Raw genomic sequence first — 17,500 nt, forward strand, 5'->3', positions numbered from 1 at the left:
TCGCAGCTGTGGTGAGTCGAAATGCAAAGGCCGGGACTTAAGCTCATAGTGGACAGCTGACGGCAACAGCAACTGGTACAGTCGGCCGATATCTGGACAAGGATCTTACCCTAACCGCCCCTTGGTTCTTGCAATAGAGCACATGTCTGATCTTAAAGCAATCGCCTGAACAGGGACTTGAACCCTGGACCCTCAGATTAAAAGTCTGATGCTCTACCGACTGAGCTATCCAGGCTTCTGGAGAAACCACAACCCGTCACAGAGGTGGTTCTTTCTTATAAACTACTACTACTACTTATTTACAAAAACATTGTAAGTGTGGCGCAGGGTAACGAGGAAATCATTTTCCTCTGCACTGAAAATGGACTCCCAAAGTGGAAAGCAGACTTCGTGGCGCAACGGTAGCGCGTCTGACTCCAGATCAGAAGGTTGCGTGTTCAAATCACGTCGAGGTCAAAAAGCACGTGCTCTTCCACGACCATTTCATTGACAAAATAAGTCAACGCATATTGAGCAATGAAAATCTTTGGCCTCGTGAATTTGATGCCATTACTGAACTTTGAGCGAGTTTGGTGGAATATACAAAGTGCAGAGAGTGCTCCTTTTTAGATATTTCCAGTTTCTGAGACTATCGCAGCTGTGGTGAGTCGAAATGCAAAGGCCGGGACTTAAGCTCATAGTGGACAGCTGACGGCAACAGCAACTGGTACAGTCGGCCGATATCTGGACAAGGATCTTACCCTAACCGCCCCTTGGTTCTTGCAATAGAGCACATGTCTGATCTTAAAGCAATCGCCTGAACAGGGACTTGAACCCTGGACCCTCAGATTAAAAGTCTGATGCTCTACCGACTGAGCTATCCAGGCTTCTGGAGAAACCACAACCCGTCACAGAGGTGGTTCTTTCTTATAAACTACTACTACTACTTATTTACAAAAACATTGTAAGTGTGGCGCAGGGTAACGAGGAAATCATTTTCCTCTGCACTGAAAATGGACTCCCAAAGTGGAAAGCAGACTTCGTGGCGCAACGGTAGCGCGTCTGACTCCAGATCAGAAGGTTGCGTGTTCAAATCACGTCGAGGTCAAAAAGCACGTGCTCTTCCACGACCATTTCATTGACAAAATAAGTCAACGCATATTGAGCAATGAAAAATCTTTGGCCTCGTGAATTTGATGCCATTACTGAACTTTGAGCGAGTTTGGTGGAATATACAAAGTGCAGAGAGTGCTCCTTTTTAGATATTTCCAGTTTCTGAGACTATCGCAGCTGTGGTGAGTCGAAATGCAAAGGCCGGGACTTAAGCTCATAGTGGACAGCTGACGGCAACAGCAACTGGTACAGTCGGCCGATATCTGGACAAGGATCTTACCCTAACCGCCCCTTGGTTCTTGCAATAGAGCACATGTCTGATCTTAAAGCAATCGCCTGAACAGGGACTTGAACCCTGGACCCTCAGATTAAAAGTCTGATGCTCTACCGACTGAGCTATCCAGGCTTCTGGAGAAACCACAACCCGTCACAGAGGTGGTTCTTTCTTATAAACTACTACTACTACTTATTTACAAAAACATTGTAAGTGTGGCGCAGGGTAACGAGGAAATCATTTTCCTCTGCACTGAAAATGGACTCCCAAAGTGGAAAGCAGACTTCGTGGCGCAACGGTAGCGCGTCTGACTCCAGATCAGAAGGTTGCGTGTTCAAATCACGTCGAGGTCAAAAAGCATGGGCTCTACCTTTTCGATTGACAAAATAAGTCAACGCATATTGAGCAATGAAAAACTTTGGCCTCGTGAATTTGATGCCATTACTGAACTTTGAGCGACTTTGGTGGAATATAAACAGTGCAGAGACTACTCCTTTTTTGATATTTCCAGTTGGTGAGACTCGTGCAGCTGTGGTGAGTCGAAATGCAAAGGCCGGGACTTAAGCTCATAGTGGACAGCTGACGGCAACAGCAACTGGTACAGTCGGCCGATATCTGGACAAGGATCTTACCCTAACCGCCCCTTGGTTCTTGCAATAGAGCACATGTCTGATCTTAAAGCAATCGCCTGAACAGGGACTTGAACCCTGGACCCTCAGATTAAAAGTCTGATGCTCTACCGACTGAGCTATCCAGGCTTCTGGAGAAACCACAACCCGTCACAGAGGTGGTTCTTTCTTATAAACTACTACTACTACTTATTTACAAAAACATTGTAAGTGTGGCGCAGGGTAACGAGGAAATCATTTTCCTCTGCACTGAAAATGGACTCCCAAAGTGGAAAGCAGACTTCGTGGCGCAACGGTAGCGCGTCTGACTCCAGATCAGAAGGTTGCGTGTTCAAATCACGTCGAGGTCAAAAAGCACGTGCTCTTCCACGACCATTTCATTGACAAAATAAGTCAACGCATATTGAGCAATGAAAATCTTTGGCCTCGTGAATTTGATGCCATTACTGAACTTTGAGCGAGTTTGGTGGAATATACAAAGTGCAGAGAGTGCTCCTTTTTAGATATTTCCAGTTTCTGAGACTATCGCAGCTGTGGTGAGTCGAAATGCAAAGGCCGGGACTTAAGCTCATAGTGGACAGCTGACGGCAACAGCAACTGGTACAGTCGGCCGATATCTGGACAAGGATCTTACCCTAACCGCCCCTTGGTTCTTGCAATAGAGCACATGTCTGATCTTAAAGCAATCGCCTGAACAGGGACTTGAACCCTGGACCCTCAGATTAAAAGTCTGATGCTCTACCGACTGAGCTATCCAGGCTTCTGGAGAAACCACAACCCGTCACAGAGGTGGTTCTTTCTTATAAACTACTACTACTACTTATTTACAAAAACATTGTAAGTGTGGCGCAGGGTAACGAGGAAATCATTTTCCTCTGCACTGAAAATGGACTCCCAAAGTGGAAAGCAGACTTCGTGGCGCAACGGTAGCGAGTCTGACTCCAGATCAGAAGGTTGCGTGTTCAAATCACGTCGAGGTCAAAAAGCACGTGCTATTCCACGACCATTTCATTGACAAAATAAGTCAGCGCATATTGAGCAATGAAAATCTTTGGCCTCGTGAATTTGATGCCATTACTGAACTTTGAGCGAGTTTGGTGGAATATACAAAGTGCAGAGAGTGCTCCTTTTTAGATATTTCCAGTTTCTGAGACTATCGCAGCTGTGGTGAGTCGAAATGCAAATGGACTTAAGCTCATAGTGGACAGCTGACGGCAACAGCAACTGGTACAGTCGGCCGATATCTGGACAAGGATCTTACCCTAACCGCCCCTTGGTTCTTGCAATAGAGCACATGTCTGATCTTAAAGCAATCGCCTGAACAGGGACTTGAACCCTGGACCCTCAGATTAAAAGTCTGATGCTCTACCGACTGAGCTATCCAGGCTTCTGGAGAAACCATAACCCGTCACAGAGGTGGTTCTTTCTTATAAACTACTACTACTACTTATTTACAAAAACATTGTAAGTATGGCGCAGGGTAACGAGGAAATCATTTTCCTCTGCACTGAAAATGGACTCCCAAAGTGGAAAGCAGACTTCGTGGCGCAACGGTAGCGCGTATGACTCCAGATCAGAAGGTTGCGTGTTCAAATCACGTCGAGGTCAAAAAGCATGTGCAGTTCGAAACATTCTCTTGTTTAAGGCTGTGGTCTGTCTTGGCACAAGTCCCTCACTTTCCAAGATCTCTCCAGTTCCAAACTGGGACAAGAGCCAGTTTGTCTGTTTCCATAGTGTATTAGTTATCACGTTCGCCTAACACGCGAAAGGTCCTCAGTTCGAAACTGGGTGGAAACAGTCTCTTGTTTAAGGCTGTGATCTGTCTTGAGACAACTTTCAAGTTGAGCCCACCTTCCAAGATCTCTCCAGTTCCAAACAGGGCAATGGCCAGTGCTATCTGTTTCCATAGTGTAGTGGTTATCACGTTCGCCTAACACGCGAAAGGTCCTCAGTTCGAAACTGGGTGGAAACAGTCTGTTGTTTAAGGCTGTGGTCTGTCTTGAGACAACTTTCAAGTTCAGCCCACTTTCCAAGATCTCTTCAGTTCCAAACGCGGCAAGGGCAAGTCTTATCTTATCTGTTTCCATATTATAGTGGTTATCACGTTCGCCTAACACGCCAAAGGTCCCCAGTTCGAAACTGGGTGGAAACAGTCTCTTGTTTAAGGCTGTGGTCTGCCTTGGCACAAGTCCCTCACTAGGCCCACTTTCCAAGATCTCTCCAGTTCCAAACGGGTCAAGAGCCAGTGTTATCTGATTCCATAGTGTAGTGGTTATCACGTTCGCCTCACACGCGAAAGGTCCCCAGTTCGAAACTGGGTGGAAACAGTCTCTTGTTTAAGGCTGTGGTCTGTCTTGAGACAACTTTCAAGTTGAGCCCACTTTCCAAGATCTCTTCAGTTCCAAACTGGGACAAGAGCCACTTTGTCTGTTTCCATAGTGTAGTGGTTATCACGTTTGCTTTACACGCGAAAGGTCCCCAGTTCGAAACTGGGTGGAAACAGTCTCTTGTTTAAGGCTGTGGTCTGTCTGTCACAACATCTCAAACACCTTCAAGACAAGAGACACAACATCTCAAACACCTTCAAGACAAGAGACACAACATCTCAAACACCTTCAAGACAAGAGACACAACATCTCAAACATCTTCACAAGACAAGAGACACAACATCTCAAACACCTTCACAAGACAAGAGACACAACATCTCAAACATCTTCACAAGAGACACAACATCACCAACAGACACAACAACAACAACAACAACTGTTGATTCTAAGGGTTAGCATATACACGGCTGAGTGTTAGCATGTATCTACACGGCTGAGTGTTAGCATGTATCTACACGGCTGAGTTTAAACCTCCAGCGCTTCTGCAGGCGCCTAGCCTTCACCAACGCCCCAGCTCTGCTTCCACGGTAGCGTCTCACCAGCTCCTCCGGTATGGGGTAAACTTTGCCGGCATGATTTCTTGTCCGCAGTGCGAACAGCTGATCCCTCGTGTAAACAAAGTACTGACTGCCCTGTTGCAGTCGATTCGTAAGTGTATCCATAGGATATAAAGATATCTACACAGTGCCTATGAAAAGCAAAGTGTAAACAAGGACAAACAAACTTAAAAAAGCTAAAAAGACCCGAGACAACGGAGCTACGTGGAAAGGCTGCCACTCACGACGGCGCCGGAAGCAGTATTGGCTGACGAGAGCCGAACTATCCTGAGCCAAAAGTACTTGGCACAAGTCTGTCACTAAGCCCACGTTACAAGATCTCTTCTCTTGGTGTCTGTTTCCATAGTGTGTAGATGATATCACGTTAGCCTAACACGCAAAAGGTCCCCAATGTTGTGGTTGCTGACTATAGCGTTTGAACTCATTACTGGACCCATTTTGATTGTTAATTGTCAAAAGTTTGGACCCAAAAATATCTGAAAAGTTTATCTTTAGATAATTTAGTCATACAAGTTGTGATATTGCTTTTGAAATATGAGCATATCAGATTGTGAGGTTCAACAAAATATTTTATTCAAAAACACTTATTTCAAATAAGGCAATTCAGCATACCATTGTTGCATTATGCTAAGCACCTCTACTTCCTACAGCTAATCTAACCAATGACTCCTCAGTCTACCTCCATGCATTCACAATCCAGGTGCTTTTGCTGGCACGTTTACATTTACATTTACATTTAGTCATTTAGCAGACGCTTTTATCCAAAGCGACTTACAATGTATACACATTTTACATTTACACTGATGGCACACTGCACATCAGGAGCAATTAGCAACCTTCTGATTACTAAACGACTTATTTACCTCCTGTACCACTGTCGCCCTGTTTAATCAATGCTGCTTGTTGATGTTGTACCAGTTGATGTTGGTGTTGATGTTTCCTGTACCGAAAAGCTCTATAGGTTGTGGTTTTGCATTTACATCCAAGTGTCTAAGGTAAATTATATAAGATATGGGCCAAATATCTTCACCAAATAGAGCAAGTAGAAACTGTATTTCATATTTACATTGTAGCTTCTCTCAAAAATAAATACTGGTGTATTATCCTATTTTACTATATATACAACTCTCAAGGCAATCGTGACTATCGGAAATCTGTCAGATGGCATCTTTGTCGCTTCCATTTTGGAAATGTAACAACAAAATGTCATACATATTGCACTTATATTTGCGTCATTCACACATGCGACACATGTATGTGCCTGACAATAAAAAAGCCATATAAAACATACAAAGATATTTACAGTACACACATTTGAAAGCAAAATAAAACAGTTTCATCATGCAAGTCAACTGTTAACTCTATTTATTGAAGTGATGTGTTAGGTCCACTGAGTGTGTGTGTGTTAATGAGTGTGTGTGTCTTAATGAGTGTGTGTGTGTGTTAATGAGTGTGTGTGTCTTAATGAGTGTGTGTGTGTGTTAATGAGTGTGTGTGTGTTATAGAACATGCTTAGATGTGTTAGGTCCACTACAGCCTCAGAAATAGTCTAATGTTTCCAACCTGTTACCATTATGAATGTTAACAGTTCTTTAATGCTGACAGGCACATAATACTACTAGTACTATTACTACAACTAATAGTAATAATAATACTAATAACAATGACTTCATATTGAAGAAGAGAAGAACAAGGCCATCAGTTTCCTTGAATCCTTTGATAGCCCTCTTGGGAAGTTCTGCATCCAACGATGCTTCAGAAGAGAGAAAAAAACAGTCAATAAAACGTTTTTCAGACAACAGCACAATTGAAAATCAGTTGTTTTGGAACCACAACTGCTTTGATTTCTTCCAGTATGACATCATGAGATCAACGGCAAAACAACTGCTTTGATTTCTTCCAGTATGACATCATGAGATCAACAGCTACACAGACTTGGCTTTGCATGCCCTCTTTCCATATGGGAATCATGGCACACACACACACACACACACACACACACACACACACACACTCTCACACACACACACACACACACACACACACACACTCTCACACACACACACACACACATGCCCTCTTACCATATCGGAATCATGGCCAGGAATGTGATGATGCTGGACAGTGTGAAGACAAACCCGGGGAAGACGCTGAGAGTGGCCTGATATACTTTGGTGTAGATAGGGGTGTAAGCCAGACTGGCCATCTTAAAAGACAGCTGAAGCGCAATTAGAATTACACCTTAGAAGACAAAAGAAAAAGGAATAGAATTACACATATATGCATTTAGTAGAGAGTTTAATTGAAAGACATGTGCAGTGTAGGTAATACACATTGTCGGTATGTGTGCTATCTAGCCTCTCCTTTCATGACTAGCAGGAATATCAACTAAATGACTTTCCATTTGATTAGTGCACCAGAAGATGAGAGTTCAACCTTAATTTAATCTGTCTTCCATTATTACTTTGTAAAGATGGTACGGTACTATCCTTAATACCAAGATGGCCAGTGCTTATCTCAATCTGCGCCATCAGTTAAAATGACAACAGGACAACATTAAGCAGTGTTAAGCAAATATACAGTACCAGTCAAAAGTTTGGGCACAACTTCTCAGTCAATGTTTTGTCTTTATTTTTTATTATTTTCTACATTGTAGATTAATATTGAAGACATGAACACTATGAAAGAACACATATGGAATTATGTAGTAAACAAATAGGTGTTCAACAAACCAGAATATGTTTTATATTTTAGGTTCTTCAAAGAAGCCACCTTTTGCTTTGATGACAGCTTTGCACACTCTATGCGTTCTCTCAATCAGACTTATGAGGTAGTAACCTGGAATGCTTTTCAGTTAACAGGTGTGCCTTGGGTTAACAATCACTACTGTACTAATCACTACTGTACTAATCCCCCATCACTACTGTACTAATCACTACTGTACTAATCCCCCATCACTACTGTACTAATCACTACTGTACTAATCCCCCATCACTACTGTACTAATCACTACTGCACTAATCACTACTGTACTAATCACTACTGCACTAATCACCACTGCACTAACCACTATTGTACTAATCCCCCATCACTACTGCACTAATCACTACTGCACTAATCACCACTGCACTAATCACTACTGTACTAATCACTACTGCACTAATCACTACTGTACTAATCACTACTGTACTAACCACTATTGTACTAATCCCCCATCACTACTGTACTAATCACTCCTGTACTAATCACTACTGTACTAATCACTACTGTACTAATCCCCCATCACTACTGTACTAATCCTTGAGTGCTTCTCCAAAAAGGCACTTGAACTGAGCCGTGTTGTGTGGTACTGCCCTTCTGAGCAGATAGGGGTCACGAGGCCATGACAGCCATCTATCTGTATCTGTAAGGTTACTGATGCAATCCAGCTTCCTTGCCCTGCCCTCCAACAGCATGGTGGTTTCACTTCTTAATCCTGTCCACTTAATATAGACAGCAGGCAGTGTGTCTGTGGTGGTGTGACTGGTAGTCTATGAAGACCTTTTTTTTAAAGGTGTGGTTTGTGATTCTAATCCAAAACACTTTTTGTCAAGTTCATTGCTCTTTATAGTCCGCTAGCTGTTTGTTTAGTGTGTGTGTGTGTGTGTGTGTGTGTGTGTGTGTGTGTGTGTGTGTGTGTGTGTCTGTGTGTGTATATCTGGGAAGGAGTTCTGATTGATAAGGCCTTACCGTAAGATGAACCCTCCACCTGCTTCGAAAGCAGAGAGCGCACCGTTGGCATGGGGATGAGTGCAAACAACATGAGGGTTCGTGCTGGAGAGAGAGACAGTGAGAGAAAAACTGAAAATGTGAGGGTTTGTGCTGGAGAGAGAGGGGAGTGAGAGAAAAACTGAAAATGTGAGGGTTTGTGCTGGAGAGAGAGGGGAGTGAGAGTAAAACAGACAACTAGATACACAGAGACAACGATTTGATAAACATTATTTGATTTCTCTTGTTTGTTTACCCACAGTATCCCCCCACCCGAAAGCCACCTCTATGAAACACAACACCCATGAAGTATAGCAAAAGTAATCTACCAATAGTAATCTACCAATAGTAATCTACCAATAGTAATCCAACAATAATAATCCAACAACAGTAATCTTAATTTTGTATGTGCATTCACAAAACAAAATCCCTTACTTCCTCCTTGTCTCCTCACCATTATTTTAATCATTTAATAATCTTTATATAATATAATAGGTCAATATATATATGTCTATAATAGCTTTTTTTACAAACAAGGCTGACTGCAGTCAGTTTTTTATTGCACGCACAACTCACAGCAACACACACGTGTTATATATATATGGAGGCGACCAGGACACACTACACACACACACACGCAGAGGCAGGCCTGAGGTCGCCGTGAATTTTTGCTCTGCCTTTAACCCATCCCGGATCGTCCCTCCTCCAGGATCCTCCAGGAGCAGTGGGCGGCTTCTCAGCGCCCGGGGACCAAGTGAACCGTCCGTCTCGGTCAGGGACGGACAGGATTGTTCTGTTCTTTTTGCATGTTTTTCTGTTGGGGTTATTAGTGGAGGAAACCCCTTGTGAACACGGGGAGAACATGCAAACTCCACACAGAAAGGCCCGGGAGATAGCCCACTTGAGCACTGTGCACTCTGGGGAGGACCTGCCCCCCAGAGCCAACAGCGCCCCATGCAGGAATCGAACGCATGACCTTCTTGCTGTGAGGCTGCAGTGCAAGCAGTGCAAGCAACTGAGCCACCGTGCCACTAACCCTAACCCTAACCCTAACTCTAATAACTTAATAATCTATATATAATATAATAGGTCTATATAGGTATATATATATATATATATATATATTCAATTCAATTTTATTTATATAGCGCCATAACAATACAATTGTCCCTAGTTGACGCTTTACAGAGCCCAGAGCCTGAAACCCCCTTAGTGCAAGCACAATGGCAACATGGGCAAGAAAAAACTCCCTGTTAGTCAGGAAGGAACCTTAAGCAGAACCACGGCACATAAGGGGAAACCCATCTGCTTGAGGTCGGCCGGGTGGAGATAGGAAGGGGGGATGGGGGGAGGGTTGTGTGGCAGAAGGGTCTATATGTCTATAATGGGTCTATATAGTTTCATAAAGATGATTCTGATGATTCTGATAATATATAATGTAATCCAGTTTAGCCAACTCCTGAACCTATGCACAAAATGTCCTTAATATTTCCTGAAAACCGTAATAATGGAATGCTCTCGTGACCCCTGTACCAGGTGGGTTCTGGGAGTGAGGGAGTGTTAGGGGGGAGGGACCTTGCTCAAGGGCTGCTTGATTGGCAGATCGAAGTTACTTTTCAGCAGTGCAAACAAAACTCTCATCACTTGGGTTCCTCATTGTAAATGTAGAGTCCTCAAAAACAAGTCGCCACGGACTGTATCACCATATCACATGGCTCTTTGTCTCACTTCCCTATTTGGGTCGAGCTAAAAAGCCAAACGCCAAAGACGCGCCTTACTCAAAATGACAGCAATATAATATCATGTCATGCAATGTCATGTGATAGGATTAATTTTGAAACACTATTCAGGATCAGAGAATGTGTTAATGAATGGCTTTGTATTAAAAAAATGACTTTGTATGAATTGTGTGCTTATGTGAGCAGGAAACATGGCTTTTCTGTGTTTCTGTGTGTGTAACCTATATTATTAAGTGCTGATGCCAGTCGGTGTGTGTGTGTGTGTAAGCTACATGCGTAAAAGAAGGAACCTTCTGTCCATGTTTGGATGAGGTGATAAGAAGGGACGAACTGCGCCTGTCCTGCCATCTTTTACTGAATGCGTGTGTGACAGAAAGCAGCCGGGATGACACGAAGAGACCTTAGTTCACGTGTGTCTATGTCTGCTGACATGTATAATTATGGCGTAAATGTTAACGTATATAAACGTACACACACACACACACACACACACACACACACATACACACACACACATACACACACACACACACACACACACACACACACACACACACACACACACACTTGTGCTGCTTTTGCTTCACTCTCATCTGTGAGTGAGCCCGACAATTATTGTTGAATAAATATACTTATCTACAACTCTGGAGTCCTGAGGTAACTTGAGTGAATTTTCACCTAACATCATCATGTTACATAATAAAATAAAATATCATATCATATGCATGAAGACTGACCTGAGAGCTGTGGGCACATGTCGCCAGACTGCATAAATGTGAGCGCAAGATCAGGGCGAAAATGCCATTCTATTCGATTGCCTTTGTGTCTCTGGGTTAGGGTTAGGGTGTCTGTGTGTGTGTGTGTGTGTGTGTGTGTGTGTGTGTGTGTGTGTGTGTGTGTGTGTGTGTGTGTGTGTGTGTGTGTGTGTTTGTGTGTGTGTGTGTGTGTGTGTATTGGGTTAGGGTGTGTCTCACATTTCTGCAGTCTGGCGCCATCTGCCTACAGCTCCTTGGTCAGTTTTACCGAGTATCATATGATATTTTATTTTATTATATAACATGACATGCTATGATATGATATTATATTGCTGTCAATCTGAGTAAAGTGTATTTTTGGCTTTCTTGCCATGTACATGCTACAATATTATATTATATTACATTCAGCCTCAAATGCCTACTTACATACTCACAAAACATTGCTGAAAACTGCTTTAAGGAATTGCAAAGACCTTGTACTTGTTATGTAAAAGCTGTCACAAGATTAACACCACTGTGTGGATGTGGGCATTCTTTTCAGAATCAGAATCAGAATCAGAATCAGAATGGGATTTATTGCTTTTTTTCTGGTGTGAAGGTGCATACCACAGTTATGATAAATCCATCAAAGCAGTTGAATACACAATTTAAACTTTATAATTCGAGGGGCAACTTCTCTAATACCATATTCTACTTACCGAGATAAAACATGTACGTTGAGGTCACGAAGGCCATGAAATAAATCCCGGCACAAAACGACAACATCCCGATTACAATCAGGGAGGCGTCGCTGACGTATCTGGACAACACTTTCACTCCCAGAAAACTCGTGATGAAGATCATGAATCCTGCAGCGTTGCCGTACCCAATCTGCCTTGCGTCCCAGTTAAGTGGCTCTTTTATCACAAAAGACACCAAGATGTCCATGCCTCCCCCGACTGCAATGTCATATAAGATGCCCCCAGCAAACAGGAGCGCTATGTTGGTGGTGTTTCTAAAACTGTGTTCCAGTATGCTTTCACGACGCTCCCTGGCTTCAGTTGGCCGAGCAATCTGAAGCACGAACGTTGAATACAGAAAGCAAAGAAAATACAACAGCACGCTTAGTCCAACCAAAATGACGCCACTTTTTAACGCGACTGTGTACAGTTGGAAAAGGTGGCCTGACGCCAGACTCCCGAACAGTCCAGCTAAACCATAGACCAACTCCATTCGCATAATGCTAATAGACCTCTCATCCTCAGACGTGCTGAGAGAGACAAGAGCCATTACACCTGCCCAGTACGAGGCAAACCCCCCACACAAACCTTGGACCACCGCTCCCCCGTACAGAACTTCAACAGGCCAGTTGAACATGATTACAAAAGCAAGAGACAGCCTGGAGATAAAGTAACCGATCATAGGAACGACTATGGGTAACTTTCTGTAACCCCTGTCCCCACATTTGGCTAAAATAATAGCGGGTAAGATAGGGATGAATTTTCCCAACATGGTATAGACCATGTAGAAGTTTGAAATAGCCTTCTGCTGACTGTCAGAGTCGGTGAAAAGCGAGTTATTTTCGTATCGTTCTTTAACGACCGACTGCAGACCAGTGTCATAAAATGAACTGGCAACCTGGGCACAGAGGACCACAGGTTCGATGTATATCCCGATGTTACAGCGTACCATTATCACCCGATGTGAAACAACAAAATAGACAGAGAAAATAGACAAAATAGCCCCGAAAAAGCTAACCACCCCTGTTAACTGTCAGAAATTATCCTTCAACGTTTCCATCCGACATTATTCCGCCAACAAGCTCTGCCGGGTGTAGCACACAAAGCTTCAAGTCATGAAGTGTTGGCTGCTACCCGTAAAACCAGTTTATCTACGTGATTTATATTTCCGTGTTTGAAAAGAGAAGGGCTTGGGCGTATTGGTGGCGTCATTCAGATATGGGGAAGTTGAATTTGAAGTCAACGAAAGGCTATTTCGTAAGGCACTGCGACGTGGCGGAACTGGTCTACACATAACCTGTTGCTCATGAATATGTCCAGGTGAAGTGATGCTGAAAGATCTATATTGCCACACGTCTTCTAAACAAACAAACAAACAAACCAACAAAAACATTTTGTGCAAGGCCTATTTAGGGTGTTTTTTTTATAGAAGATGCTTTATCATCATCCAGTAGATCCCTGAGGTCTTCTGGAACTGAACTCCTAATAGTCCAGGCAAAATAGCGTTTTACGACAGACTAATTGTAAAATCATTTTTTTCAGCATAGATCATTTCTATGAGGTGTCCAGAACAACATACTAAAAGTCCTAAGTCCTAGTTGAGGACATATGTTTAATTCTCATCAAGATGTGTGCTTATAATGCATGGCAAAAATACACCTTAAAAATGTATTTTTTTCCTTTACTCCTATCAAAATGAAACTTTACACAATGAAAGTACCCATGACAAGTAAAATGTTTTGTATTACAAGTTTCTTTGAAAATTAATTTTAATATGCAAATGAGCTATACACTAATCGAAATACACCCAAATAGGCTTAATTGTTTCCTTTACTCCTACCACAATAAAACTTTACATAGTAAAAGTATACATGAAAAGTAACTTTTTTTTGTATTACAAGTTTCTTTTGAAATTAATTTAAATATGCACATGAGCGTCACACTTATTGAATATGTCCTAATTGCATAGGCAGAAACACCATACCACTGGCAGGTACTACCAAGCCAGGCAGTTTTCAGGTTAGAGGCCAGTCTAAAAGCAGCATTGCCATCTCCCATTGGCAGTAGGATGATTGGATGAAGATTGGGCCGATGTATTTGTCATACATATGAATGGTGTTTCTGCCTATGGACATATTCAATAAGTGTGGAGCTCATCTGCATATTCAAATTAATTTAAAAAGAAACTTGTAATACAACATTTCTTACTTTTCATGGGTACTTTCATTGTGTAAAGTTTCATTTTGATAGGAGTAAAGGAAGAAATTACATTTTTAAAGTGTATTTTTGCCATGCATTATTAGCACACATCTCAGATTGATGAGAATTAAACATATTTCCTCAACTAGGATTTCTTAGGACTTTTAGTATGTTGTTCTGGACACCTCATAGAAATGATCTATTGAAAAAAAATATTTTACAAATAATTCTATTTTTGGCTCCAAAATGGGTTAATTTGCCTGGCCTATAACAGTTCCAAAAGCCAGGACAAAGAGACATGGAGAAGCAGCTTTTAGTTTCTATGCCCCCAGCCTTTCGAATACTCTGGCAGATTACTGAAGAATGGCTGAATCGGTGGGAACCTTTAAACTGACCCTGACCCTAACCCTTTAAACGTGCACTTAAGACACTCCCCAGTCACTCGCTGTAATATTTACCCCCCCCCCCCCCCCTTTCCTTCTGTGAGGCGCATTGTGTTACCTCCTGGCATGAAATGCGCTGTACAATAAAGTTTGATTTGATTTGATTAGATTAAGATTATATAGTATATATATATAAAATGTATTAAATACAAGTTTACCACGGTCTTTCATATGAATATATATATAAGTTTATCACGATCTTCAAACACATTGTGAAACCTTCGCTTCCTGTGGTTAGCCTAGATTGCTAGTCAGAAAATAAGGGACTTTTTTTTGTCTTCGTTTATTATGATTCACCTCTGTCGATAGTAGCCTACAACTACAACTACAACATTTGACAGTGACAGATTGTGATAGATCTGTGTTGCGCAGATTTGCCCTCCTGATAAAATGGAATAAAAAACATTGAAATGATTGTTATGTCGTGTGTGTGAATGAGTGCGAGGAAGAGAGAGCGCAGAGTCACACCGTGCTGAGAAGGTCTTTGGAGTGAGGGGGCGCCGCATCCTTAAAGCTGCATCCTCAGCATCCACAAGCTCGAAGAGACGGGTGAGCAGCTTCTTTACACCTTTTATCATATAGGTGCCCGGGCGGCAAAACTAAAGTAACTTGCAGTATAAGGGTAGGCCCTTATATCCTTTATAGATACATACAAGACACATACAAGAAAAGTTGTCATTGTATCTTGATTTTTATCATTAACAATCAATCTAAATCCATGTAAACTTAATTTCCTGAAATAAGTTTGACCTTAATGTGAGGTCTAAGGGGGGGGGGGATCTATTTCTACAGCATTACATAAACACCTGCTTGCCCTGGTACTAATTCATGGGGATAAAGTATGAAATTATTCATCAAACAAGAAAACATGTTCTCAAAACAGTGTTAAAAGAGGAAGCAAACACAAAATACACAACCAAATTAACCATTTTTTTTAATGAGAAAATAATTATATACGTGTATAATTGTGGGGCTTACAGTAACTATAAAACAATATAAGCAGAATATGCACATACAAGTGGTTAAAATATTAACCTAGGGGAACATAATCCTGTGTGTGTGTGTGTGTGTGTGTGTGTGTGTGTGTGTGTGTGTGTGTGTGTGTGTGTGTGTGTCCTCTCATAATCATCATCTCCTCTTCAGGACTCCTCTGGTACTGTCACAACCTCTGCTGCTCACTCCTCTGTTCCTGTTCCTGCTCTTGCTCCATATGCTACTCCAGTCCGTTCATCCTCTCCTGTGTTTTAGTATTTCCCTCACTTCTTAGTTTTCCCTCCATGTTTGGTTCTCACCTGTAGCCAATGTGTTAATTGAAATTAGTTCTCACCTGTAGCCAATGTGATAATTGAGTTTAGTTCTCACCTGTAGCCTATGTGTTCATTAAGTTTAGTTCTCACCTGTAGCCAATGTATTCACTGAGCTCCTATGTAAGCCTTGGGCTTTTTCCTTTGTCTTTGTGTGTAATTGTTTGTGATCAGCAAGATGTGCTGTTCTCCAGTCCTGTGATCTCTGCCTTGTTTGCCCATCGTGGCACTTTGATTTATATCAGTAAAACACGCCTTGAGCGTTTGCATCCTATTTCTTTGTTTCAAGTTTCCAGTTTGTGACAGGTACCTCCTCCTGTGAACAGAACCACTTGGCGGTTCCACACAAGAACCCTAGCCCTCCTCCTGTGAACAGAACCTTCTTAGGAGTTAAACTCGACTCAAGCACTCGTGATAATTCAAAGGACCAGCATTTACTAACTCCCCTGGGCATGATCTTTGAGTGGTTCTCCAAAAAGGCACTTGAACTGAGCCGTGTTGTGTGGTACTGCCCTTCTGAGCAGATAGGGGTCACGAGGCCATGACAGCCATCTATCTGTATCTGTAAGGTTACTGATGCAATCCAGCTTCCTTGCCCTGCCCTCCAACACGTGAACAGCACGGTGGTTTCAGTTCTTTAATATAGACAGCAGGCATACTGTGGTGGTGTGACTGGTAGTCTATGAAGACCTTTTTTTTAAAGGTGTGGTTTGTGATTCTAATCCAAAACACTTTTTGTCAAGTTCATTGCTCTTTATAGTCCGCTAGCTGTTTGTTTAGTGTGTGTGTGTGTGTGTGCGTGTGCGTGTGCGTGTGCGTGTGCGTGTGCGTTGAGGTGTGTGTGTGTGTGTTGAGGTGTGTGTGTGTGTGTGTGTTGAGGTGTGTGTGTGTGTGTGTGTTGAGGTGTGTGTGTGTGTGTGTTGAGGTGTGTGTGTGTTGAGGTGTGTGTGTTGAGGTGTGTGTGTGTGTGTTGAGGTGTGTGTTGAGGTGTGTGTGTGTGTGTGTGTGTGTGTGTGTGTGTGTGTGTGTTGAGGTGTGTGTGTGTGTGTTGAGGTGTGTGTGTGTGTGTGTGTGTTGAGGTGTGTGTGTGTGTGTTGAGGTGTGTGTGTTGAGGTGTGTGTGTGTGTGTGTTGAGGTGTGTGTGTGTGTGTGATGAGTTGTGTGTGTGTGTGTGTGTGTGTGTGTTGAGGTGTGTGTGTGTGTGTGTTGAGGTGTGTGTGTGTGTGTGTTGAGGTGTGTGTGTGTGTGTTGAGGTGTGTGTGTTGAGGTGTGTGTGTGTGTTGAGGTGTGTGTGTGTGTGTGTGTTGAGGTGTGTGTGTGTTGAGGTGTGTGTGTGTGTGTGTTGAGGTGTGTGTGTGTGTTGAGGTGTGTGTGTGTGTGTTGGGGTGTGTTACACACACACACACCCCAACACAAACACACACCTCAACACACACACACACACACCTCAACACACACACACACACACACACACACACACACACCTCAACACACACACACACACACCTCAACACACACACACACACACACACACACCTCAACACACACACACACCTCAACACACACACACACACCTCAACACACACACACACACACACACCTCAACACACACCTCAACACACACACACACCTCAACACACACACACGCACACACC

At 42.7% G+C, this 17,500-nt stretch overlaps 1 protein-coding gene and 16 non-coding genes across 17 annotated transcripts; 10 read left to right on the plus strand and 7 right to left on the minus strand.

The window, feature by feature from the left end:
• Positions 1–162: 162 nt before the first annotated feature.
• On the minus strand, positions 163–235 carry trnak-uuu. Its single transcript has one exon. It is a non-coding gene; the product is annotated as a tRNA-Lys (tRNA).
• Positions 236–384: 149 nt separating this feature from the next.
• Positions 385–456, plus strand: trnaw-cca. Its single transcript has one exon. It is a non-coding gene; the product is annotated as a tRNA-Trp (tRNA).
• Positions 457–793: 337 nt separating this feature from the next.
• On the minus strand, positions 794–866 carry trnak-uuu. The gene has a single exon. It is a non-coding gene; the product is annotated as a tRNA-Lys (tRNA).
• A 149-nt stretch (positions 867–1,015) lies between these two features.
• On the plus strand, positions 1,016–1,087 carry trnaw-cca. The gene has a single exon. It is a non-coding gene; the product is annotated as a tRNA-Trp (tRNA).
• Positions 1,088–1,425: 338 nt separating this feature from the next.
• Positions 1,426–1,498, minus strand: trnak-uuu. The gene has a single exon. It is a non-coding gene; the product is annotated as a tRNA-Lys (tRNA).
• A 149-nt stretch (positions 1,499–1,647) lies between these two features.
• trnaw-cca lies at positions 1,648–1,719 on the plus strand. The gene has a single exon. It is a non-coding gene; the product is annotated as a tRNA-Trp (tRNA).
• A 332-nt stretch (positions 1,720–2,051) lies between these two features.
• trnak-uuu lies at positions 2,052–2,124 on the minus strand. Its single transcript has one exon. It is a non-coding gene; the product is annotated as a tRNA-Lys (tRNA).
• Positions 2,125–2,273: 149 nt separating this feature from the next.
• Positions 2,274–2,345, plus strand: trnaw-cca. Its single transcript has one exon. It is a non-coding gene; the product is annotated as a tRNA-Trp (tRNA).
• A 337-nt stretch (positions 2,346–2,682) lies between these two features.
• On the minus strand, positions 2,683–2,755 carry trnak-uuu. Its single transcript has one exon. It is a non-coding gene; the product is annotated as a tRNA-Lys (tRNA).
• A 149-nt stretch (positions 2,756–2,904) lies between these two features.
• Positions 2,905–2,976, plus strand: trnaw-cca. The gene has a single exon. It is a non-coding gene; the product is annotated as a tRNA-Trp (tRNA).
• Positions 2,977–3,309: 333 nt separating this feature from the next.
• On the minus strand, positions 3,310–3,382 carry trnak-uuu. Its single transcript has one exon. It is a non-coding gene; the product is annotated as a tRNA-Lys (tRNA).
• A 149-nt stretch (positions 3,383–3,531) lies between these two features.
• Positions 3,532–3,603, plus strand: trnaw-cca. Its single transcript has one exon. It is a non-coding gene; the product is annotated as a tRNA-Trp (tRNA).
• A 116-nt stretch (positions 3,604–3,719) lies between these two features.
• On the plus strand, positions 3,720–3,792 carry trnav-aac. Its single transcript has one exon. It is a non-coding gene; the product is annotated as a tRNA-Val (tRNA).
• Positions 3,793–3,894: 102 nt separating this feature from the next.
• On the plus strand, positions 3,895–3,967 carry trnav-aac. Its single transcript has one exon. It is a non-coding gene; the product is annotated as a tRNA-Val (tRNA).
• A 282-nt stretch (positions 3,968–4,249) lies between these two features.
• Positions 4,250–4,322, plus strand: trnav-cac. Its single transcript has one exon. It is a non-coding gene; the product is annotated as a tRNA-Val (tRNA).
• A 102-nt stretch (positions 4,323–4,424) lies between these two features.
• On the plus strand, positions 4,425–4,497 carry trnav-uac. The gene has a single exon. It is a non-coding gene; the product is annotated as a tRNA-Val (tRNA).
• Positions 4,498–5,490: 993 nt separating this feature from the next.
• LOC105898506 (thymic stromal cotransporter homolog) lies at positions 5,491–13,054 on the minus strand. Its single transcript, XM_031578276.2, has 4 exons — positions 11,879–13,054; positions 8,669–8,752; positions 7,024–7,180; positions 5,491–6,692 (listed from the first exon to the last, which is right to left on the minus strand). The coding sequence occupies exons 1-4, from the start codon at positions 12,849–12,851 to the stop codon at positions 6,638–6,640; spliced, it is 1,269 nt and encodes a 422-aa protein (XP_031434136.1). The 5' UTR covers positions 12,852–13,054; the 3' UTR covers positions 5,491–6,637.
• Positions 13,055–17,500: the final 4,446 nt, after the last annotated feature.

This window comes from Clupea harengus, chromosome 12 (genome assembly GCF_900700415.2).
Source record: "Clupea harengus chromosome 12, Ch_v2.0.2, whole genome shotgun sequence".
NCBI classification, from domain to species: domain Eukaryota; kingdom Metazoa; phylum Chordata; class Actinopteri; order Clupeiformes; family Clupeidae; genus Clupea; species Clupea harengus.

Coding starts and splice junctions, on each gene's coding strand:
- LOC105898506 (XM_031578276.2), bottom strand. CDS start 12,851: ATGGTACGCTGTAACATCGGGATATACATCGAACCTGTGGTCCTCTGT. Junction 8,753..11,878: donor AACGTACATGTTTTATCTCG/GTAAGTAGAATA, acceptor CTCTCTCTCCAG/CACGAACCCTCATGTTGTTT. Junction 6,693..7,023: donor CTGGCCATGATTCCGATATG/GTAAGAGGGCAT, acceptor TCTCTTCTGAAG/CATCGTTGGATGCAGAACTT.